This window comes from Betta splendens, chromosome 15 (genome assembly GCF_900634795.4).
Source record: "Betta splendens chromosome 15, fBetSpl5.4, whole genome shotgun sequence".
NCBI classification, from domain to species: domain Eukaryota; kingdom Metazoa; phylum Chordata; class Actinopteri; order Anabantiformes; family Osphronemidae; genus Betta; species Betta splendens.
In genome coordinates, this window is record NC_040895.2 from 18,806,244 (window position 1) to 18,824,116 (window position 17,873).

Genomic DNA, 17,873 nt, shown 5'->3' on the forward strand with positions numbered 1-17,873 from the left:
AAAAGGCAAGTGACGTGGCGGAGTTGATGGGGCGTGGTCAAATGCAGGAGCCACGCTGAGCATGCAGCCACACAAACAGGCAAAATCAGATCTGCTCTGGCTGCTGTTCACCACGTCCAGCACATTTTCCAAAAACGTGACAGAACACCGACCAGCTGGACGCCAGTGATGCAGGTGGAGCTGCAGCTGCTGACATAGCAATGACGAGGCCACAGCAGCAGCCACAGTCTGAAAGCATCCACAGAACCACAGCATGCCCACACACCACGCACGCAGCCGGACAGTACTAACTTGGGGGCGGGGGGGGTGAAAACCTTGTTTCCCCAGCAGCAAGGAGGCGAGAGAAGCGAAGGAAAGACAGAAAGAGAAGAAAAGGTCAACAACCTTGTTGGTTTGTGGTTCCAGCAGATCAGTCAGCTGTAGAGAGGTAAAGGTCATAGGTCAGAGGCTAGAGGTGGATGGATTCTGTCTGCACAGACGCTGAACAATTCTCATTCAGCGTCTTCTGTCTGAGATCTCTGTTCCTCCATGTGGCCAGAAGGATGCAGGTGTGACTGGTCCTGAGCCCAATCAGTGAGGCTTCAGAGGTTCTATGTGCTGTACCCACCATTACAGCCATCACCACCACCATCATAATCACCACTGTCACCATCATCATCATTATCACCACCACCAACACCATCACCACCATCACCACCACCACCATCATCATCATCACCATCATCACCATCATTATCATCACCACCATCATCATCATCACCATCACCGGCATCAGCACCACCACCATCATCACCACCATCACACAATCATTATCATCTCCACCATCATCATCACCACCATCACACATCATCATCATAATCACCACTGTCACCATCATCATCATTATCACCACCACCAACACCATCACCACCATCGCCACCACCACCATCATCACCATCATTATCATCACCACCATCATCATCATCATCATCACCATCACCGGCATCACCACCACCACCATCATCATCATCATCACCACCATCACACAATCATTATCATCACCACCATCATCATCATCACCATCATTACCATTATCATCACCACCATCACACATCATCATCATAATCACCACTGTCACCATCATTATCATTATCACCACCACCACCACCATCACTATCAACACCATCACCACTACCACTATCATCAGCACCATCACCACCATCATCATCATTCCCATCACCACCACCAACACCACCACCATCACCACCATCATTATCATCACCACCATCATCATCATCACCACCACCACCATCATCATCATCACCACCATCACACAATCATCATCATCATCATCATCATCATCATCATCATCATCATCATCATCATCATCATCACCATCATCACCATCATCACCATCATAATCACCACCATCACAGATCATCATCATAATCACAACTGTCACCATAATCATCATTATCACCATTATCATCACCACCATCATAACCATTATCACACATCATCATCATCATCATCACCACCACCATCATAATCACCACTGTCACCATCATCATCACCATCATTATCATCATCACCATCATCATCATTATCATCACCACAACCACCATCATCATCATCATCATCATCATCATCATCATCATCATCATCATCATCATCATCATCATCATCATCATCACCACCACCATCATTATCATCACCACCATCATCATTATCACCACTGCCATCATCACCATCATCATCTTCACCACCAATACCATTATCACCATCATCACCACCACCACTACCACCATGTTCTGATGCACCCACATTTCTCCTTCTGCTCGAGGTCAAAGGTCTGAATGGGGCAGAGGTTCAGGTGTGAAAAGGCAGCAAGTCAGAAAACCTTCTTCTCAACACTGATGTGTTTGGACTTGCTGCTCCTCCACATCTGACATTAGCCAAAGCCGTTCCATCAGCTCCACCTGGCCGTGTGCCTCTACGTACCCCGCAGGCCGACCCGCCTGCATCGCTGCCATCTCCCTCAGGCTCTGCTCCGAGTACAGGCCGATGGGGGAGTTATACTGCTTCCTTTGAGGGGGGCTGAGCGCTGGAGCTCTCCTTCCAGCAGAGTCTGCCTCTGCAGGCCCGGAGGAGCCACTGAGGCCCGACAGGCCACCGTTGACCTGCACCGACCGAGGCTTCACATGGAGGGAGGCACAAACGTCGGGTCACAGCCGTCAGTCAGCTTCATCATGGTTTCAGACGTTTTTGATCAGTTAGAAAAACAATGCGTCTGCATCTGATTTTATATTACAACCCCTACTTTAGGGTTTAGAAATGATAAATATGATTGTCTGAATCTTATTTGCTACTTGTGTTTTTAACTGACAGAAAACCAACTGTTAATCATATGTTACGAAAAGAATTGTACAAAAGGTTTAGACTATCCTGGTTATTTGGATGTGAACAGACACTGACACAGGCTCAATCCAGTGCTGACAGTTTAGGTTCTACTGAGGTTCATTCATACAAAGCTTCAATGCCTCTTCTTTTTTCTATTCGTCCTGATAAAAGTTCCACACCGTTTGAAGCATGTCTAGAACCCGCTTTAAACACTGTCTGAAGCATCACTGGGTCTAGTAACAGATCCATTTCAACACCTTGGGTTGATCATGGGTTCAGTTACCTGCTGGTGAGGGATCATGGGAACGACATTGTCCATTCTCGGTGCCGCCACCGGAACAGGACGCTTTGCCCTGTGACAAAATGAAATGAGTGTCACACAAGCAGGATGAACAATTAATGAGTCGTCACACAAACCTGAGCTCGGTGAACCAGCATCGCTTTCGTTTTGGTCTTTACCTCGACTTTGCTTCAATTTAAGCATAAAGCTAAATTAAATTCCGGCTAAAGTTTTATGATGGTTTGTGTTGCTTTACCAAAGGCTCACTAAAGGTGGAGCAGCAGCTGATCGGAAGATGAGACCCTCTTACTTGGACATGGTGAGGGCCAGGCTGTGAAGGGCCATCTTGATCTTGTTCTGGGCCTCCAGATGAGTCATTCCGTCGGTGCTGACGCCATCGATGGCGATGATGATGTCGCCTTGGATCAGGTTGCCCTGCGCTGCTTTGCTACCAGGTGTGATCTGTTTCAGAGGAGACAACGGCTTGGCTGCTTACAGTATGTGTGACCTGCCCAGGAACCCTGTGAGAGGATCTGAACTTTCAGTCCCTTCACACTGAAAATGACACGGTCTGTGTGTTTGAAGCTTGTGTTCCCTCTGACCTTGGTTCCTCCAGAACAAAAGCTTGAATGTTAAAGCCAAGAGTCATAGTCACTCATCTAATCGTCTAAGCAGTCCCTCAGGTCTGAAAGCTGCACAGCAACCAGATCCAGGTGCTGTGGCTTAGCTGGGTAAAGGAGATATTGGGTACGAACCCCAGCAGTGCCCTGCACCTTGTGTGTATCTCTATAGATTTTGCCTTCAAGAGACAGGAGATTAATAAATATAAAAGGCTGTGACCACCAATCATTTAATTCCTTAATACAATAAAGCAGTGCTCCATCAGGTCAATGTACGTGTTTCTGGGCGCCACGTGAAAGTCCACACAAGTGGGTCAAACACAGATGTGCAGCTGTAACATGATGCAGCAGGATCAGGAGTCGGCCTGATGCGTGGAGCAGCAGGCTCAGATTTCACACAGAGCTCTGAACCTGCTGAGGTTCTTATGGTACCAGCGTTGGCCTGGTAAAAATGCTCCCACAAACTAAATACCTTCAGCTCAACTGTGTTTTATTTGGAGCCAGTGTGTGATTTACAGGATTCCACTCAGAGCAGCGACAAGACAAATGTGAGGCAGGTGGAGGGTGGAGCTCTGGGAGCATGTGGTCTCATGTTTTCATCATTCAGCTTTAGGTCAGAGCCGGTAGAAATTGAAACATGCTCTGAACCCGTGACTGCAGCTCGTATAAGTGAGCCTCGTTTGCTCGGTTCCTCACTGTGAGCTCGGCTTCGCGGGGGAACAGCTGAGCTTTGTCTGGTTCCAACGTGGCCACAAAGACTAAAAAAAGAGCAGTGGCAGCCTCTGCTCAGCTGTTCCTGAATGACGGAGCAGCTGTCAGACATCTCATGTCACATTAGAACCACTAAAGCCTCCAACAAAACCTAATAAGCTCAGACAGAAAGGTATTCTTTCAACTGTCTCTCTAATCAGAACTTAACAGAACCTGCTGCCTATTCTACAAACGTTCTACTCAGATCCAGTCACAAAACTGAATGGATCTGACTGAATGACTGTTCACTCAACTTGAGCTACATCGGCCTCATGTGTTCAGTGAAGAGCTGACAACAACAACCTACAGCAGCAGTGGAGCGCCAGAGGTAAGGTCAAAGGTCATGGTTCAGAGCATCCTAACAAGGATGGAGAAAGAAAGACGTGCTTTCCTTCCATCTGTTCAGAGGCTGTGAAACCAACACCCGCTCCACCTTTACCAGCAGTGGCTACAACCCCAATGCGGCCCGAGTGTGACCAGCGTGCGACCCTAGGGGCTCAAACCCAGCCAGGCCGCTGGCTTTCAGAACCAGTCACGTCTCGGTTGAATCACATCGAGCACCAGCGTTCATTCCTCGTCCTCTGTGTCGGTGGATGAAACCATCAGCTGCTCTCACGTATCAAACGTCTGGTCCGAGCAGAGTCGACCGGGTCAGCGCGTTGTGTATTTGTGCATGGGGTTATTTTGACCGTGATTCTGATGCTCCAACACGAGTAGCGACATTTCAGATGATCGGGTTTAAATGGAATTTAAAAATGGATTTTGAGACATAAACACTTCTAAAAGTCTAAAAGTGAAGTTCTAATCTCCAATAGACTCCTTTTTCTGGTTGGAACTTTATTAAACTGATCGTGAGCTGCTCTGTAACGTCAACCTCTGTAACACACCTCTGTAACACACAATGAAGCGGTTTCCTACCCTGGAGATGGTCAGCGGCATGTTGAAGTCCTTCCCCCCCTGCAGCCTGAAGCCCCAGGGGCCGGGGCCCGACAGAGACACTGCGTAGGTGCTCATTCTTCCAAGAGAATAGACGATGGCAACTAAAGCGAACTTCTGAAAACCTCACAAAGGAGCGATGGGAGGGAGGGCTGTGCGGAGAAGCTGAAAACACACAGACAAACGGCGTCAAACAGGAACCGACCTGAAGCAAACAAGAATGAGATGCACAGAAAAGGAAGGAGCGGAGAGGAGAAAGAGGAGGACCTGCCTGCTCAGACGGGCTGAAGTGACAGCCTAAGAATAGCCAGCGAGAGCACCACGGCATTGTGGGGGAAAGGAGGGGGGTGGACTTATATGGCGTGAAAGGGGAGCCCTGGTATGTCAGCCCTGCCGTGATTCACTGCCACTAATATAGACCCAGCAGATTCTTCTAGACCCCCGACCCAATCAGCACCAGCGCCAGGACCCGGCTCATTATCTCAGTGGTGATAAAGCTGAAACAGAAAGGCCACAAGTTAAGTGGCCTCGATAGCTGAAGGTCAGCAGCAGAGGCGGTGGTTCCAAAGCCACGGGCCCTGCTGAAGGTCCCTGCAGCAAGGCATCAGGCTGGTCTTCTCCTTATTGTAGAAATGTATGTATATTGTTGCATATATCCATGTACATATGAACCATACATATTGTACAATATATCTGCACATGCACAGTAAATCTGATGCTGTGATGATCACTGAGAGAACAGGAGCCTCTTAAAGAACGCGCTACCGCCTGCCATTATTATTATTATTATTATTATTATTATTATTATTATTATTATTATTATTATTATTATTATTATTATTATTATTAATTATTATTATTATTATTATTATTATTATTAATAATAATAATTATTATTATTATTATTATTATAGCATATGCTACAATAGTAACATATGCTCCCTTATTTATTTATGTGCATTTCTATTATTATTATTAATAATAACAATAATAATAATAATGATGATAATAATAATAATAATAATAATAATAATAATAATAATAATAATAATAATAATAATAATAATAATAATAATAATAATAATAATAATAGAAATGCACAGTAAATAAGGAAGCATATGTTACTATACACTAATAATGCTCAGTCACAACCAGGAGCTGCAGGATGCATGAGCTCAGAGGGTTCCTCCACTGACTCCGCCCACCTGCTGCTCCCCGCACCCTGCTCCGCCCAACAGGCCCGCTCCGCGCTCCGAAACAAACGTCTATTTTAAAACGGCGCAATAGATTTGACTTGAACCCGGCTGAGCTCACGCCGAACCCAAACGAACCTTCTGCAGTCGCGTCACCTCCGCCTGTGTCACCGCTCTGAAGCGCCTGGAGCCGGTGAGGATCTGGGATTAAATGGGGAGCGGACGGCGGACAGAAGGTTTGAAATTGTCCCGGACAGCGGCGGAAACCGGGCTGGACAGCCTGTGGTGCTGGGTCCGGTCGGGGACCCGGCTCCGGGCTCCGGGCTCCGGGCAGGAGGGTGGAAGGTATCACCGTTAAAGAGGCAGCAGTGAAGCAGCAGGTGGATCCATCGGACCGGAAACACGAGTTAGCAGCTTTAAGAGCCTTTAATTAAACCAACATCCGGTTTGTCACCGACATAAAATGACACTTTAGTGCTGGTTTACTTCCTCATGATAATGACGTGGTGTCAACAACCTGCTTCTTTATTACATCTTTACAATCAAATGAAGGCTCCAACAGCGACAACATGTTTTTCAGAAATAAACATTGAGGTAAACATCAACGAGAGAAAGAAGCCTGGAGCAGAATCAAGGTCATTAACCTGATGCTTCTGTTGCCTTCACTGGGTCGATGGTACCGGGTTGACCCGAACACTGGATTAAAGATCTGAATCCTGCAGAACCATATGGGCAGGAACCCGCTTCGTGTGCATGTGCACAGGGATGCACCTGTCTAACGGACCCGTTGAACCCAAACAGCTGGGTTCTGGTCATTCAAAGCGTAACCTACAGGACATTAGCATGTGCAGTGGTTCTGGATTCACTCCGGCTTTAATCCCTCATTAAAGCAGAAAAAAAGCAAATGCAAACAATCAACTGAACTACAATGGATGAAAAGATGAACCTGCAACATTTCATTTGACTTATTGATCAGTGGTTTACAGGGATCTTTAATTACTACGCTGTAAACTGAGCCTACATACGACATGAACAGTGTGATGAGTGTGAGGCATCGTGCGTCTGCAGACGAGTGATCTGGGAAACACTAACGGCACGAAACAATACCAGAACCAGAAGAAAGTCCTGAACCGTGTTCATGAAACATGTTAACGCTGAACCAACGCTGGCGTGAAACAGGAGCAACACAGAAATGGACGGTGCAGTCGTCAGGCGCTCAGCTGGGTCCACCCAGAACCACCCTCTGCCGCTTTGGGCCGGGCTCTGCGGGAGCCGCCGTGTCCAGGGGCGAGGAAGGGCCCGGTCTCCGCGGTGATGACGATGCTCGGGATCCGAGCGACGGCGCCGCTCATCAGCTGCCCGTCTGCCGCGTCCCCGCTCTGCCACAAACATTGACCTTCAGCAGGAAACGAGGGCCGGAGGAAGCACGGATCCACCGGAGCCGAGTCGGCACCAAGTTCCGACCGGCCCGAGAGCCCATACTCACGTTGACGTTACTGCTGCGCTCAGTGACTGCGGTCGTGGAGATGTCGGTGTCGTAGGATGTCTGAAAAGACAACAGACATCAGCAAACGGTGGCTGAGATTAACTAGAACCTGCCATCAGCATTTCTGGATTAGATTTGAATCCGATTAACTGCAACATTCATCAAACTCATCAATTATCCACACTTTAATATGCAGCGAAAGCTGAAAACGAAGGAAAAGAGCATTTTCTGGTCTGAGCAGATTAAAAAGCACAAAGTGCAGCAGATTAACCTGAAGCTGCTGCCGTCACATCAGGTCCTGTCACCAGGGCCCCCCTCCTGCCCCTCCTGCCCCCTCCCCACCTGACCCCTGCCCTCCTGCTCCCTCCCTCCTGCCCCCTCCCCTCCTGACCTCTGTCCCCCTCCCCACCTGCTCCCTCCCCTCCTGACCCCTGCCCTCCTGCCCCCTCCCCACCTGCTCCCTCCCCTCCTGACCCCTCCCTCCTGCCCCCTCCCCTCCTGACCTCTGTCCCCCTCCCCACCTGCTCCCTCCCCTCCTGACCCCTCCCTCCTGCTCCCTCCCCTCCTGACCTCTGTCCCCCTCCCCACCTGCTCCCTCCCCTCCTGACCCCTCCCCTCCTGACCCCTCCCTTCCTGACCCCTCCCCTCCTGACCCCTCCCCTCCTGCTCCCTCCCTTCTGACCCCTCCCTTCCTGACCCCTCCCCCCCTGACCCCTCCCCTCCTGCTCCCTCCCTTCTGACCCCTCCCCTCCTGCTCCCTCCCCTCCTGACCCCTTCCATCCTGACCTCTGTCCCCTTCCTCTCCTGACCCCTGCCCTCCTGCTCCCTCCTCTTGCCCCCTCCCCTCCTGACCTCTGTCCCCCTCCCCACCTGCTCCCTCCCCTCCTGACCCCTCCCCACCTGCTCCCTCCCCTCCTGACCCCTCCCCTCCTGCTCCCTCCCTTCTGACCCCTCCCCTCCTGACCCCTCCCCACCTGCTCCCCTCCCCTCCTGACCCCTCCCCACCTGCTCCCTCCCCTCCTGACCCCTCCCCTCCTGACCCCTCCCCTCCTGCTCCCTCCCTTCTGACCCCTCCCCTCCTGACCCCTCCCCCCCTGCTCCCTCCCCTCCTGACCCCTCCCCTCCTGCTCCCCCCCTTCTGACCCCTCCCCACCTGCTCCCTCCCCTCCTGACCCCTCCTTTCCTGACCCCTCCCCTCCTGCTCCCTCCCTTCTGACCCCTCCCCTCCTGCTCCCTCCCTCCTGACCCCTCCCCTCCTGCTCCCTCCCTTCTGACCCCGCCCCTCCTGACCCCCTCCCCACCTGCTCCCTACCCTCCTGACCCCTTCCATCCTGACCTCTGTCCCCCTCCTCTCCTGACCCCTGCCCTCCTGCTCCCTCCCTCCTGCCCCCTCCCCTCCTGACCTCTGTCCCCCTCCCCTCCTGACCCCTCCACTCCTGACCCCTCCCCACCTGCTCCCTCCCCTCCTGACCCCTCCCCTCCTGCTCCCTTCCTTCTGACCCCTCCCCTCCTGACCCCTCCCTTCCTGACCCCTCCCCTCCTGCTCCCTCCCTCCTGACCCCTCCCATCCTGACCCCTCCCCTCCTGCTCCCTCCCTTCTGACCCCTCCCCTCCTGCTCCCTCCCTCCTGACCCCTCCCCTCCTGCTCCCTCCCTTCTGACCCCGCCCCTCCTGACCCCTCCCCACCTGCTCCCTACCCTCCTGACCCCTTCCATCCTGACCTCTGTCCCCCTCCTCTCCTGACCCCTGCCCTCCTGCTCCCTCCCTCCTGCCCCCTCCCCTCCTGACCCCTCCCCACCTGCTCCCTCCCCTCCTGACCCCTCCCCTCCTGCTCCCTTCCTTCTGACCCCTCCCCTCCTGACCCCTCCCTTCCTGACCCTCCCCTCCTGCTCCCTCCCTCCTGACCCCCCCCTCCTGACCCCTCCCCTCCTGCTCCCTCCCCTCCTGACCCCTCCCTTCCTGACCCCTCCCCTCCTGACCCCTCCCCTCCTGCTCCCTTCCTTCTGACCCCTCCCCTCCTGACCCCTCCCCCCCTGACCCCTCCCCTCCTGCTCCCTCCCTCCTGACCCCTCCCCTCCTGCTCCCTCCCTTCTGACTCCGCCCCTCCTGACCCCTCCCCACCTGCTCCCTACCCTCCTGACCCCTTCCATCCTGACCTCTGTCCCCCTCCCCTCCTGACCCCTTCCATCCTGACCTCTGCCCCTCCGCCCCCCCTGACTGTTCAGCTGCTGGCGGTATGGTTTGATTGACAGGTGTCAGTACCCTTTCAAAGATGCCAGAGTCGCGGCTCTTCAGCTTGGACTTGAAGCTGGATGAGGGTTTGAAGTCCGGGAGCTCCGTCGTGTCTCTGCTGATGTCACAGGAGACCTGGCGGCTAGCGAGCCTGGAGCCCGTAGTGGACAGCTCGGCCTCGATGTCGGTCAGACCCTGCGAAGGAGAGCACGCCGCTGACTAGTCGGCGCGTGACGTTCTCTGGCCTCGAGGCTCCAGGCGGGACTCACCGACTCGCTGTCGGAGGCGGAGGACAGCCGGGACTTGGCCGTGCTCTGCCGTCTGAACTGGCCGCTGACGTCCGAGGTCTGGCTAGTCACGGTGGAGCGGCGCGTGGACACAAAGCTGCTGCTGGCGGAGCGGAGGTCGCGAGGGCGAACGCAGAGCAGGACGCCGAGGCAGGGGATGTACTTGGCCAACGCCAGCCTGCAGAGACAGAGCGTAGGCAGCGGGCGGCAGCTTCCAGCAGCGCAGGAAGGCGGCCGAGCCTTACCGGTACTTGGGGTGAGTGATGGCGTAGATGATGGGGTTGTGGACGGCCGACGCCTTGGCGATGACAGCGGGCACAGAGTTCATGTAGGGGGTCAGCATGTCTGCGTAGCTGCAGCAGAAACAGGTCCAGGATCAGATCGCGTGAACACGTACCACCCACAACAACAACAAGTATGTATTAACATAAACCGTGGTTTGCTTTTCAGAATTGTTGTAGTTGCATGTTTAACAGGAGGAAAAACAAACATTTAATCTGTGAAAAGAGCAGCTGTGACGACCACTGCCACCAGTACTATTTGTACCCGGCGAAGGCGGTCAGAGCCACCGTGGAGTACGGGGACCAGGACACCACGTAGAGCAGGATGACCATCAGGGCGATCTTGGCCATCTTCCACTCGTTCTGCAGGCGGTGGAGGCTCTTCATGGAGTCACGGCTGCTGCCGTGCATCTTCCCCACGGCCCTGAAAAACAGACATGGACCCGTTGCCGTCTGTGACCCGCTACTGATCCTCCTCCACCTGGAACTCCTTCCTGTCACTTTAATTTTTTATGGATCCCCAGGAAGCGCTGTAGGAGGCGCTCACTCACCGGTTGGTGGAGCGGATGGCGCGGAAGATGAAGATGTAGCAGCAGATGATGATGAAGAGCGGCAGGAAGAAGACGAAGATAAAGAGCAGCATGGTGTAGGCTCGCACGGACGGGGTGAAGGTCATGTAGTCCCACGTGCAGGACGTCATCAGCCCTTCAGGGACGTAGGCGCCTGTGGGGCGAGAGACCCCAACAGACAGAGAGAGAGAGAAGCTCAGTGTTCGTCAACTCAGCTGCTCAGGATGTGTGTGTGTGTGTGTGCGTGTGTGTGTCTGTGTGTGTGTGTGTCCTCACTCCAGCCAAAAAATGGCGGCAGGCTCCAACCCAGAGAGTAGGTCCAAGCCGCCGTGAGGATGAGGAGGGCCCGCTTCCTTGACAACACACCGATGGAGCTCAGAGGTCGCGTGATGACAAAGTATCGGTCAACGGCGATCACCGTCAGCGTGATCATGGAGCAGATACCGAACAAAGCGCCACAGAAGGCATAGAGCTCGCAGGCTGTAGGGACGCAGACACAAAGACGTGTGAGGAGACAGACAGACAGACAGACAGACAGACAGACAGACAGACAGGCAGGCAGGCAGGCAGGCAGGCAGGCAGACAGACACATGGGCATACAGACAAACAGACAGACAGGCACACAAACAGACAGAGAGACAGACAGACGGGCAGGCAGGCAGGCAGGCAGGCAGGCAGGCAGGCAGGCAGGCAGACAGACACATGGGCATACAGACAAACAGACAGACAGGCACACAAACAGACAGAGAGACAGACAGACGGGCAGACAGACAGGCAGGCAGGCAGGCAGGCAGGCAGGCAGGCAGACAGACACATGGGCATACAGACAAACAGACAGACAGGCACACAAACAGACAGAGAGACAGACAGACGGGCAGACAGACAGGCAGGCAGGCAGGCAGGCAGGCAGGCAGGCAGGCAGACACATGGGCATACAGACAGACAGGCACACAAACAGACAGAGAGACAGACAGACGGGCAGACAGAGAGACAGGAACATGGGCAGACAGAAAGACGGAAAGACAGACAGACAGACAGACACATGGGCAGACAGACAGAGAGACAGACAGACAGGCAGACAGAGAGACAGGAACATGGGCAGACAGAAAGACGGAAAGACAGACAGACAGACAGACACATGGGCAGACAGACAGAGAGACAGACAGACGGGCAGACAGACAGACAGAGAGACAGACACACGGGCAGACAGACGGACAGACAGGCACATGGGCAGACAGATAGACAGGCACACGGGCAGACAGAAGGACACACGGACAGACAAACAGGCACATGGGCAGAAAGACAGACAGGCACACGGGCAGACAGACAAACAGACAGATGGGCACACGGACAGACAGACAGGCACATGGGCAGGCAGACAAACAGACAGATGGGCACACGGACAGACAGACAGGCACACAAACAGACAGACAGACAAGCACACAAACAGACAGAGAGACAGACACACGGGCAGACAGACAGACAGACAGACAGACAGACAGGCACATGGGCAGTGAGACAGACAGACAGAGAAGCACACAAACAGACAGAGAGACAGACACACGGGCAGACAGACAGACAGGCACACGGACAGACAGACAGGCACATGGGCAGTCAGACAGACGGACAGACAGGCACACAAACAGAGAGAGAGACAAACACACAGGCAGACAGACAGACAGGCACACGGGCAGACAGACAGACAGGCACACAGACGCTACCTCTCTCTCCAAAAATCCACCTCCTGTTCATGCTGGTGATGAAGAACGTGGGCGTCTGGGTGACACACATCAGCAGGTCTGTGACGGCCAGGTTAATGACGAACATGTTGGCCGGTGACCTCAGGCTGCGACTCCTGCAACGCATACACGGCTCACATACACACTGGATGCGGATGGAAACTGACCTCTGACCTCTGACCCCAACCACAACATCTATAGGACGACGTCAAGTCACCTGCTGAAGGCGTAAATGACCAGGAAGTTGCCGACCAGACCGGTGATGCCGATGGCGAGGATGACAGAGCCAATGGTGTAGTGGGCGTGGTCAGGAACGTCCACCGTGGGGAACGGGACCCTGGACCTGGGCACCATGGCGACCTGGGGGACAGGACACAGAACAGTCCAGGGACTGGACTCACATTTGATGCTGATCCGTCATCACACATACACCCCTGACCTGGTTCTAGCCTTTAACACGTGGATCCAGAAACTCCTGACCCGGTTCCACCTTTTAACATGTGGATCCAGACACTCCTGACCCGGTTCTATCCTTTAACACATGGATCCAGACACTCCTGGCCCAGTTTTAGCTTTTAACATGTGGATCCAGACACTCCTGACCCGGTTCTAGCCTTTAACACGTGGATCCAGACACTCCTGGCCCATTTTTAGCTTTTAACATGTGGATCCAGACACTCCTTACCCGGTTCTTGCCTTTAACATGTGGATCCAGACACTCCTGACCCGGTTCCACCTTTTAACATGTGGATCCAGACACTCCTTACCCGGTTCTAGCCTTTAACACGTGGATCCAGATGTAACACGCACTGGATGGATCCTAACTGCTGTTTAATAAAATTATAGGTTTGTGTGAACACGTTCTTCCTTTGGGTTCCATTAAATCAGGAAGTTGTTGGTTCTGAGCCACAGTGACAAGAAAGCGTGAGTAGAGATTAAACGTCCTTCACTTCCATCACCATCAGCCTCTTCCCTCCCGTCTCTGTTGCCATGTGAACGGACGGATTTCAGGGACGGGGGTCAGCGAGTCTGATGCGAACCATCAAAGATCAATGCAGCAAATATTCTGACGTATGAAGAGGTGAAAGATGAAAGGCTTCATAAATGTAAGAAGTGCTGACTCTGTAGAATCTAAACTAAAGCAGAACCATCCTGGTACCAGGACGAGGTCCGTCAGCATCTGATTGCTTTTCTGTAGCTTAAATGCACTGGAGAGCCACCAACCCAGATCAGGTTCTGTTGTCAGATGCTGCTGAAGGCTACCAAACCATGAGCTCATTGACCCGAAGGTCTGCTTAGGAAAGCTCTGTGTCCAGAACCAGCACAGAGCTTCCCTGCTGCTCCAGAACCTGACCCCAACCAAACACAGCATCACCGGGTCTTTGCTGCAGACCTGTTTCTCAGCCTAGTTACCACGGTCCTGCTGACTTAGACCAGCATGGGTTTGGACAGAACCAGCAGAGGCCCAGTAAGGTCAGGTCAACACCACACAGACCCTCCTGAACCAGGCCCTGCCCTAAAGACAAAGTCAACAGGAACAGGATGTCCATGACCCGAGGAGAATAAAGCTGGTCCTGCTGGTTCCACAACCCGTCACATCAAGTCATCAGAATGTCCGCAGAGTGTGTGTTACTGCTGTGCAACGAGCCTCCGACCCGGACAGTGGACAGTCCATGGGCCCAACCAGAACCTCAACCTGGACTGGACTCCCTTCAAACAAATCATCAAGTGAACTGGAAGCAGTTAGAGTCTCCTCGGTTCTGACGGAACCAAAATATCTGAACCGGGTCAGAGCTTTGCCAGCGTGTTAAACGTCTTTCTTCTCATCCTCCACGAGGAGACGTGGATGCGAGGCTGAAACACGCTCGCTTCACTGCAGGAGAACAGGAAGTTGGTACCAGCCTGAACATCACGAGCCCTGACCTCGGACCAGCTGCAGCTCAGGTTCACGTAGTCCACGTCACGTTTTACCAGAAATCTTCTCGTGTGTGTTTTGCTTTTCAGTTTCCGGTAAATTGGCACTCACCGTGTGTGCGGACGCAGGAAGCGCCGTCAGCCGCTGCTCCGCCGCCGAGCCGCCGTCCGCGACGCTTTGCCGCGTGGCCGTCAGGAGCGCGCTGCTCGCGCCGCTCATCGCCGCTTCTCTTTCTCCCTCCTCCTCGCGCACTCGGTGTGTGGGCGGGTGATTGACAGGCGAGAAACGCTCAATAAAGAAAACAGCCTCGGTCACGTGACCCGATCTAGACACGTTTAAAGTAGCTTTTGGCTCAGAACCACAGCTGAACATGTAATTTACATGTCATTGTCATGAACGAGAGCGGCCCAGAGCTTCTCTTACCTGGACGGGTCAGGAACCAACCAGAGCCACTACCAGATCCAATCACTCCATTCAGTCTTCAGGGGTTCTGATCCACTGAGGGGGACTCAGCTGATCACATGCAGATCAAGCCAGCAGCATCAACATGTGTTTTTAAACTGACTCCTGTGGCTCAGAACCGAGCCCTGCAGCGTTTGTGTGCCTCTCCCAATAGTTCAATCAGAGGCAGGAGAAGCAGACGAGCGTTTATAAATGTGTGTGTGTGTGTGTGTGTGTGTGTGTGTGTGTGTGTGTGTGTGTGTCAGGTCATTGCACTGATAAACGCTGATGAGGATGAACACTCTCACTAATGGAGGGACCAAAGCGTTGGAGCCTAAATGCACCACATTGATCCCGTCAGAGCCTTTAATCAGCAAATCTTCCCTGGTTCAACCGTAGAAACAAATGAAAAGCTCCTGACTCCTGCCGGGTCGGCGGAGGGTTCCTTGGCTTTGTGTTGTTGGATCCTGTCTGCAGTGATCAGTTTGTGGACGTATGAACTGAATATGACTGTTGTCATGACTCAGCTGGTGAAACATGAGAAGACGTGAAGGAAACCAGACGCAGAACCGACAGTGACGGGTATGATGATTGACAGGTAGGCGGAGCTTTACCGACAGGAAGCAGGTGACACTTCATTTACACTGTGAAACCATATGATCAGCATCAGAGTGAGGCAGCAGCAGAACCACAGAGATTCTGATGGAATGAGACCTGTCAGCGCTTTAGGCCCATTTCCTGCAGCTTCAGACGCAGGCCCGGCTTGAAGAACGAGGCCCGTGGCGTCCTGCTGCTGTGCTTCATTCCCTACTCTCAATCAAAGAATGGTTCTGGTTCTGTGCCGTTGCCTTGGAAACAGTGATGCCCACGGCACAGAACCGGTCGGGTTCGCTCTGATCACTTTGATCAGACGTGTTGGACCATCCGTCACAGGAGGATTTCTGCAGGACTTAATCTCTCTGAGCTTTCGGACTAAATCAAAATTGTGTAACTCTCATTTGCCAAATGGCGGCTGAGCTGTGGCACTGACCTTGTGTTCTGGCGAACTGGGTCAGACTTGTGAGATGACGCTGCCTTCAGGAGGTTAAAGCCTTTATTCAGGCATCCACCCGTTGTTTCCTGAGCTCAGCTGCTCCAGCTGTGGCAGCGGAACCAGGGGCAGAAGGAGGAGGGTGATGGGCCGGTTTCCAGGACAACGCCGTCCACGACCTCTGATGTCTGTGAGCATCAAACCGACGCCCGGGTTTCTGATGCAGCAGCTGAAGTTTATTCTGGGAACAGCCCCTGCACCCTCACCACCTTCCACCGCTGACCTTTGACCCATCCGCTGGTTCATCGCAGAGCTTCCTTCCACCCGTTTATGGACGGGTAAACATTAGTAATTAGTAATAATTACACACACAACCTGTTGTATTGGTGTGAAACCACTCCCCCCACAGGCAGAAGCAGGAACTCAAGGTCCCTCTTCCCAGCAGCCAACGGCCACTGGGCTCCTTCTGCCGCGGCCTTGTTGTCAGCTGAGTCAGACTGAGGTGGGGGCCAGAGGAAGTGGACGCTTCCTGTCCAGGTCAACAGAGCCCGGGACTTTTTCTCTGGCAGAGGGGGGTCACATCCGAGGATTGTTGTGGAGCCGCGTGGAGGTGGAGCTAAATGTGCCGCAGTCAGAAACTCGGCGTTTTCACACCAACGCAGGAGCAGAAAACAGCCTGTTTGCTCATCAAACGCCTGAGCCCTAGGCGGCTCGTCCCACGTCCATCGTCACGCGTCCATCGTCCACCGCCCCGCGTCCATCGTCCCGCGTCCATCTCCCCGCGTCCATCGTCCCGCGTCCATCATCCATCGCCCCGCGTCCATCGTCCCGCGTCCATCATCCATCGCCCCGCGTCCATCGTCCCGCGTCCATCATCCATCGCCCCGCGTCCATCGTCCCGCGTCCATCGTACACCGTCCATCGTCCCGCGTCCATCGTACACTGTCCCGCGTCCATCGTCCTGCGTCCATTGTCCATTGTCCCGCGTCCATCGTCCATCGCCCCGCGTCCATCGCCCTGCGTCCATCGTCCATCATCCCGCGTCCATCGTACACTGTCCCGCGTCCATCGTCCATTGTCCATTGTCCATTGTCCCGCGTCCCTTGTCCATTGTCCCGCGTCCATCATCCATCTCCCCGTGTCCATCGTCCCGCGTCCATCATCCATCGCCCCGCGTCCATCGTACACCGTCCATCATCCCGCGTCCATCGTACACCGTCCATCATCCCGCGTCCATCGTACACTGTCCCGCGTCCATCGTCCTGCGTCCATTGTCCATTGTCCCGCGTCCATTGTCCATTGTCCATTGTCCCGCGTCCATCATCCATCGCCCCGCGTCCATCGTCCCGCGTCCATCTTCCCACGTCCATCGTCCCGTGTCCATCGGCCCGCGTCCATCGTCCCGCGTCCATCATCCATCGCCCCGCGTCCATCGTACACCGTCCATCATCCCGCGTCCATCGTCCTGCGTCCATTGTCCATTGTCCCGCGTCCATCGCCCCGCGTCCATCGCCCTGCGTCCATCGTCCATCATCCCGCGTCCATCGTACACTGTCCCGCGTCCATCGTCCTGCGTCCATTGTCCATTGTCCCGCGTCTATTGTCCATTGTCCCGCGTCCATCATCCATCGCCCCGCGTCCATCGTCCCGCGTCCATCATCCATCGCCCCGCGTCCATCGTCCCGCGTCCATCGTACACCGTCCATCATCCCGCGTCCATCGTACACTGTCCCGC

General features: G+C 53.7%; 2 protein-coding genes across 8 annotated transcripts in view; both read right to left on the reverse strand.

Moving 5' to 3' along the window:
• Window positions 1-6,438, reverse strand: part of ldb3a (LIM domain binding 3a) — a 14,680-nt gene extending 8,242 nt beyond the window's left edge. For 3 of the 6 annotated variants that reach the window (XM_055502686.1, XM_055502685.1, XM_029127376.2), the window contains exons 1-4: window positions 4,948-5,226; window positions 2,970-3,121; window positions 2,663-2,732; window positions 1,981-2,174 (exon numbers count right to left, since the gene is read on the reverse strand). In XM_055502686.1, the coding sequence (XP_055358661.1) occupies window positions 1,981-2,174; window positions 2,663-2,732; window positions 2,970-3,121; window positions 4,948-5,043 (512 nt within the window). In that variant the 5' untranslated portion in view covers window positions 5,044-5,226. Of the gene's footprint in view, window positions 1-291; window positions 315-1,980; window positions 2,175-2,662; window positions 2,733-2,969; window positions 3,122-4,947; window positions 5,227-6,296 lie in introns of those variants that run through there. The other 3 variants (XM_055502688.1, XM_055502687.1, XM_055502684.1) reach the window with 2 other exon arrangements.
• Window positions 6,439-7,366: 928 nt separating this feature from the next.
• opn4a (opsin 4a (melanopsin)) lies at window positions 7,367-16,791 on the reverse strand. Of its 2 annotated transcripts, XM_029127384.3 has the most exons (12): window positions 15,091-16,791; window positions 14,779-14,955; window positions 12,970-13,112; window positions 12,735-12,868; window positions 11,290-11,493; window positions 10,996-11,167; window positions 10,710-10,868; window positions 10,409-10,516; window positions 10,146-10,341; window positions 9,907-10,071; window positions 7,645-7,704; window positions 7,367-7,537 (listed from the first exon to the last, which is right to left on the reverse strand). In XM_029127384.3, the coding sequence occupies exons 2-12, from the start codon at window positions 14,884-14,886 to the stop codon at window positions 7,367-7,369; spliced, it is 1,620 nt and encodes a 539-aa protein (XP_028983217.1). In that variant the 5' UTR covers window positions 14,887-14,955; window positions 15,091-16,791. The 2 variants fall into 2 exon arrangements, with proteins under 2 accessions (XP_028983217.1, XP_040930019.1); XM_041074085.2 differs by having other exon boundaries at window positions 14,779-16,791.
• Between the last annotated feature and the right edge of the window lie 1,082 nt (window positions 16,792-17,873).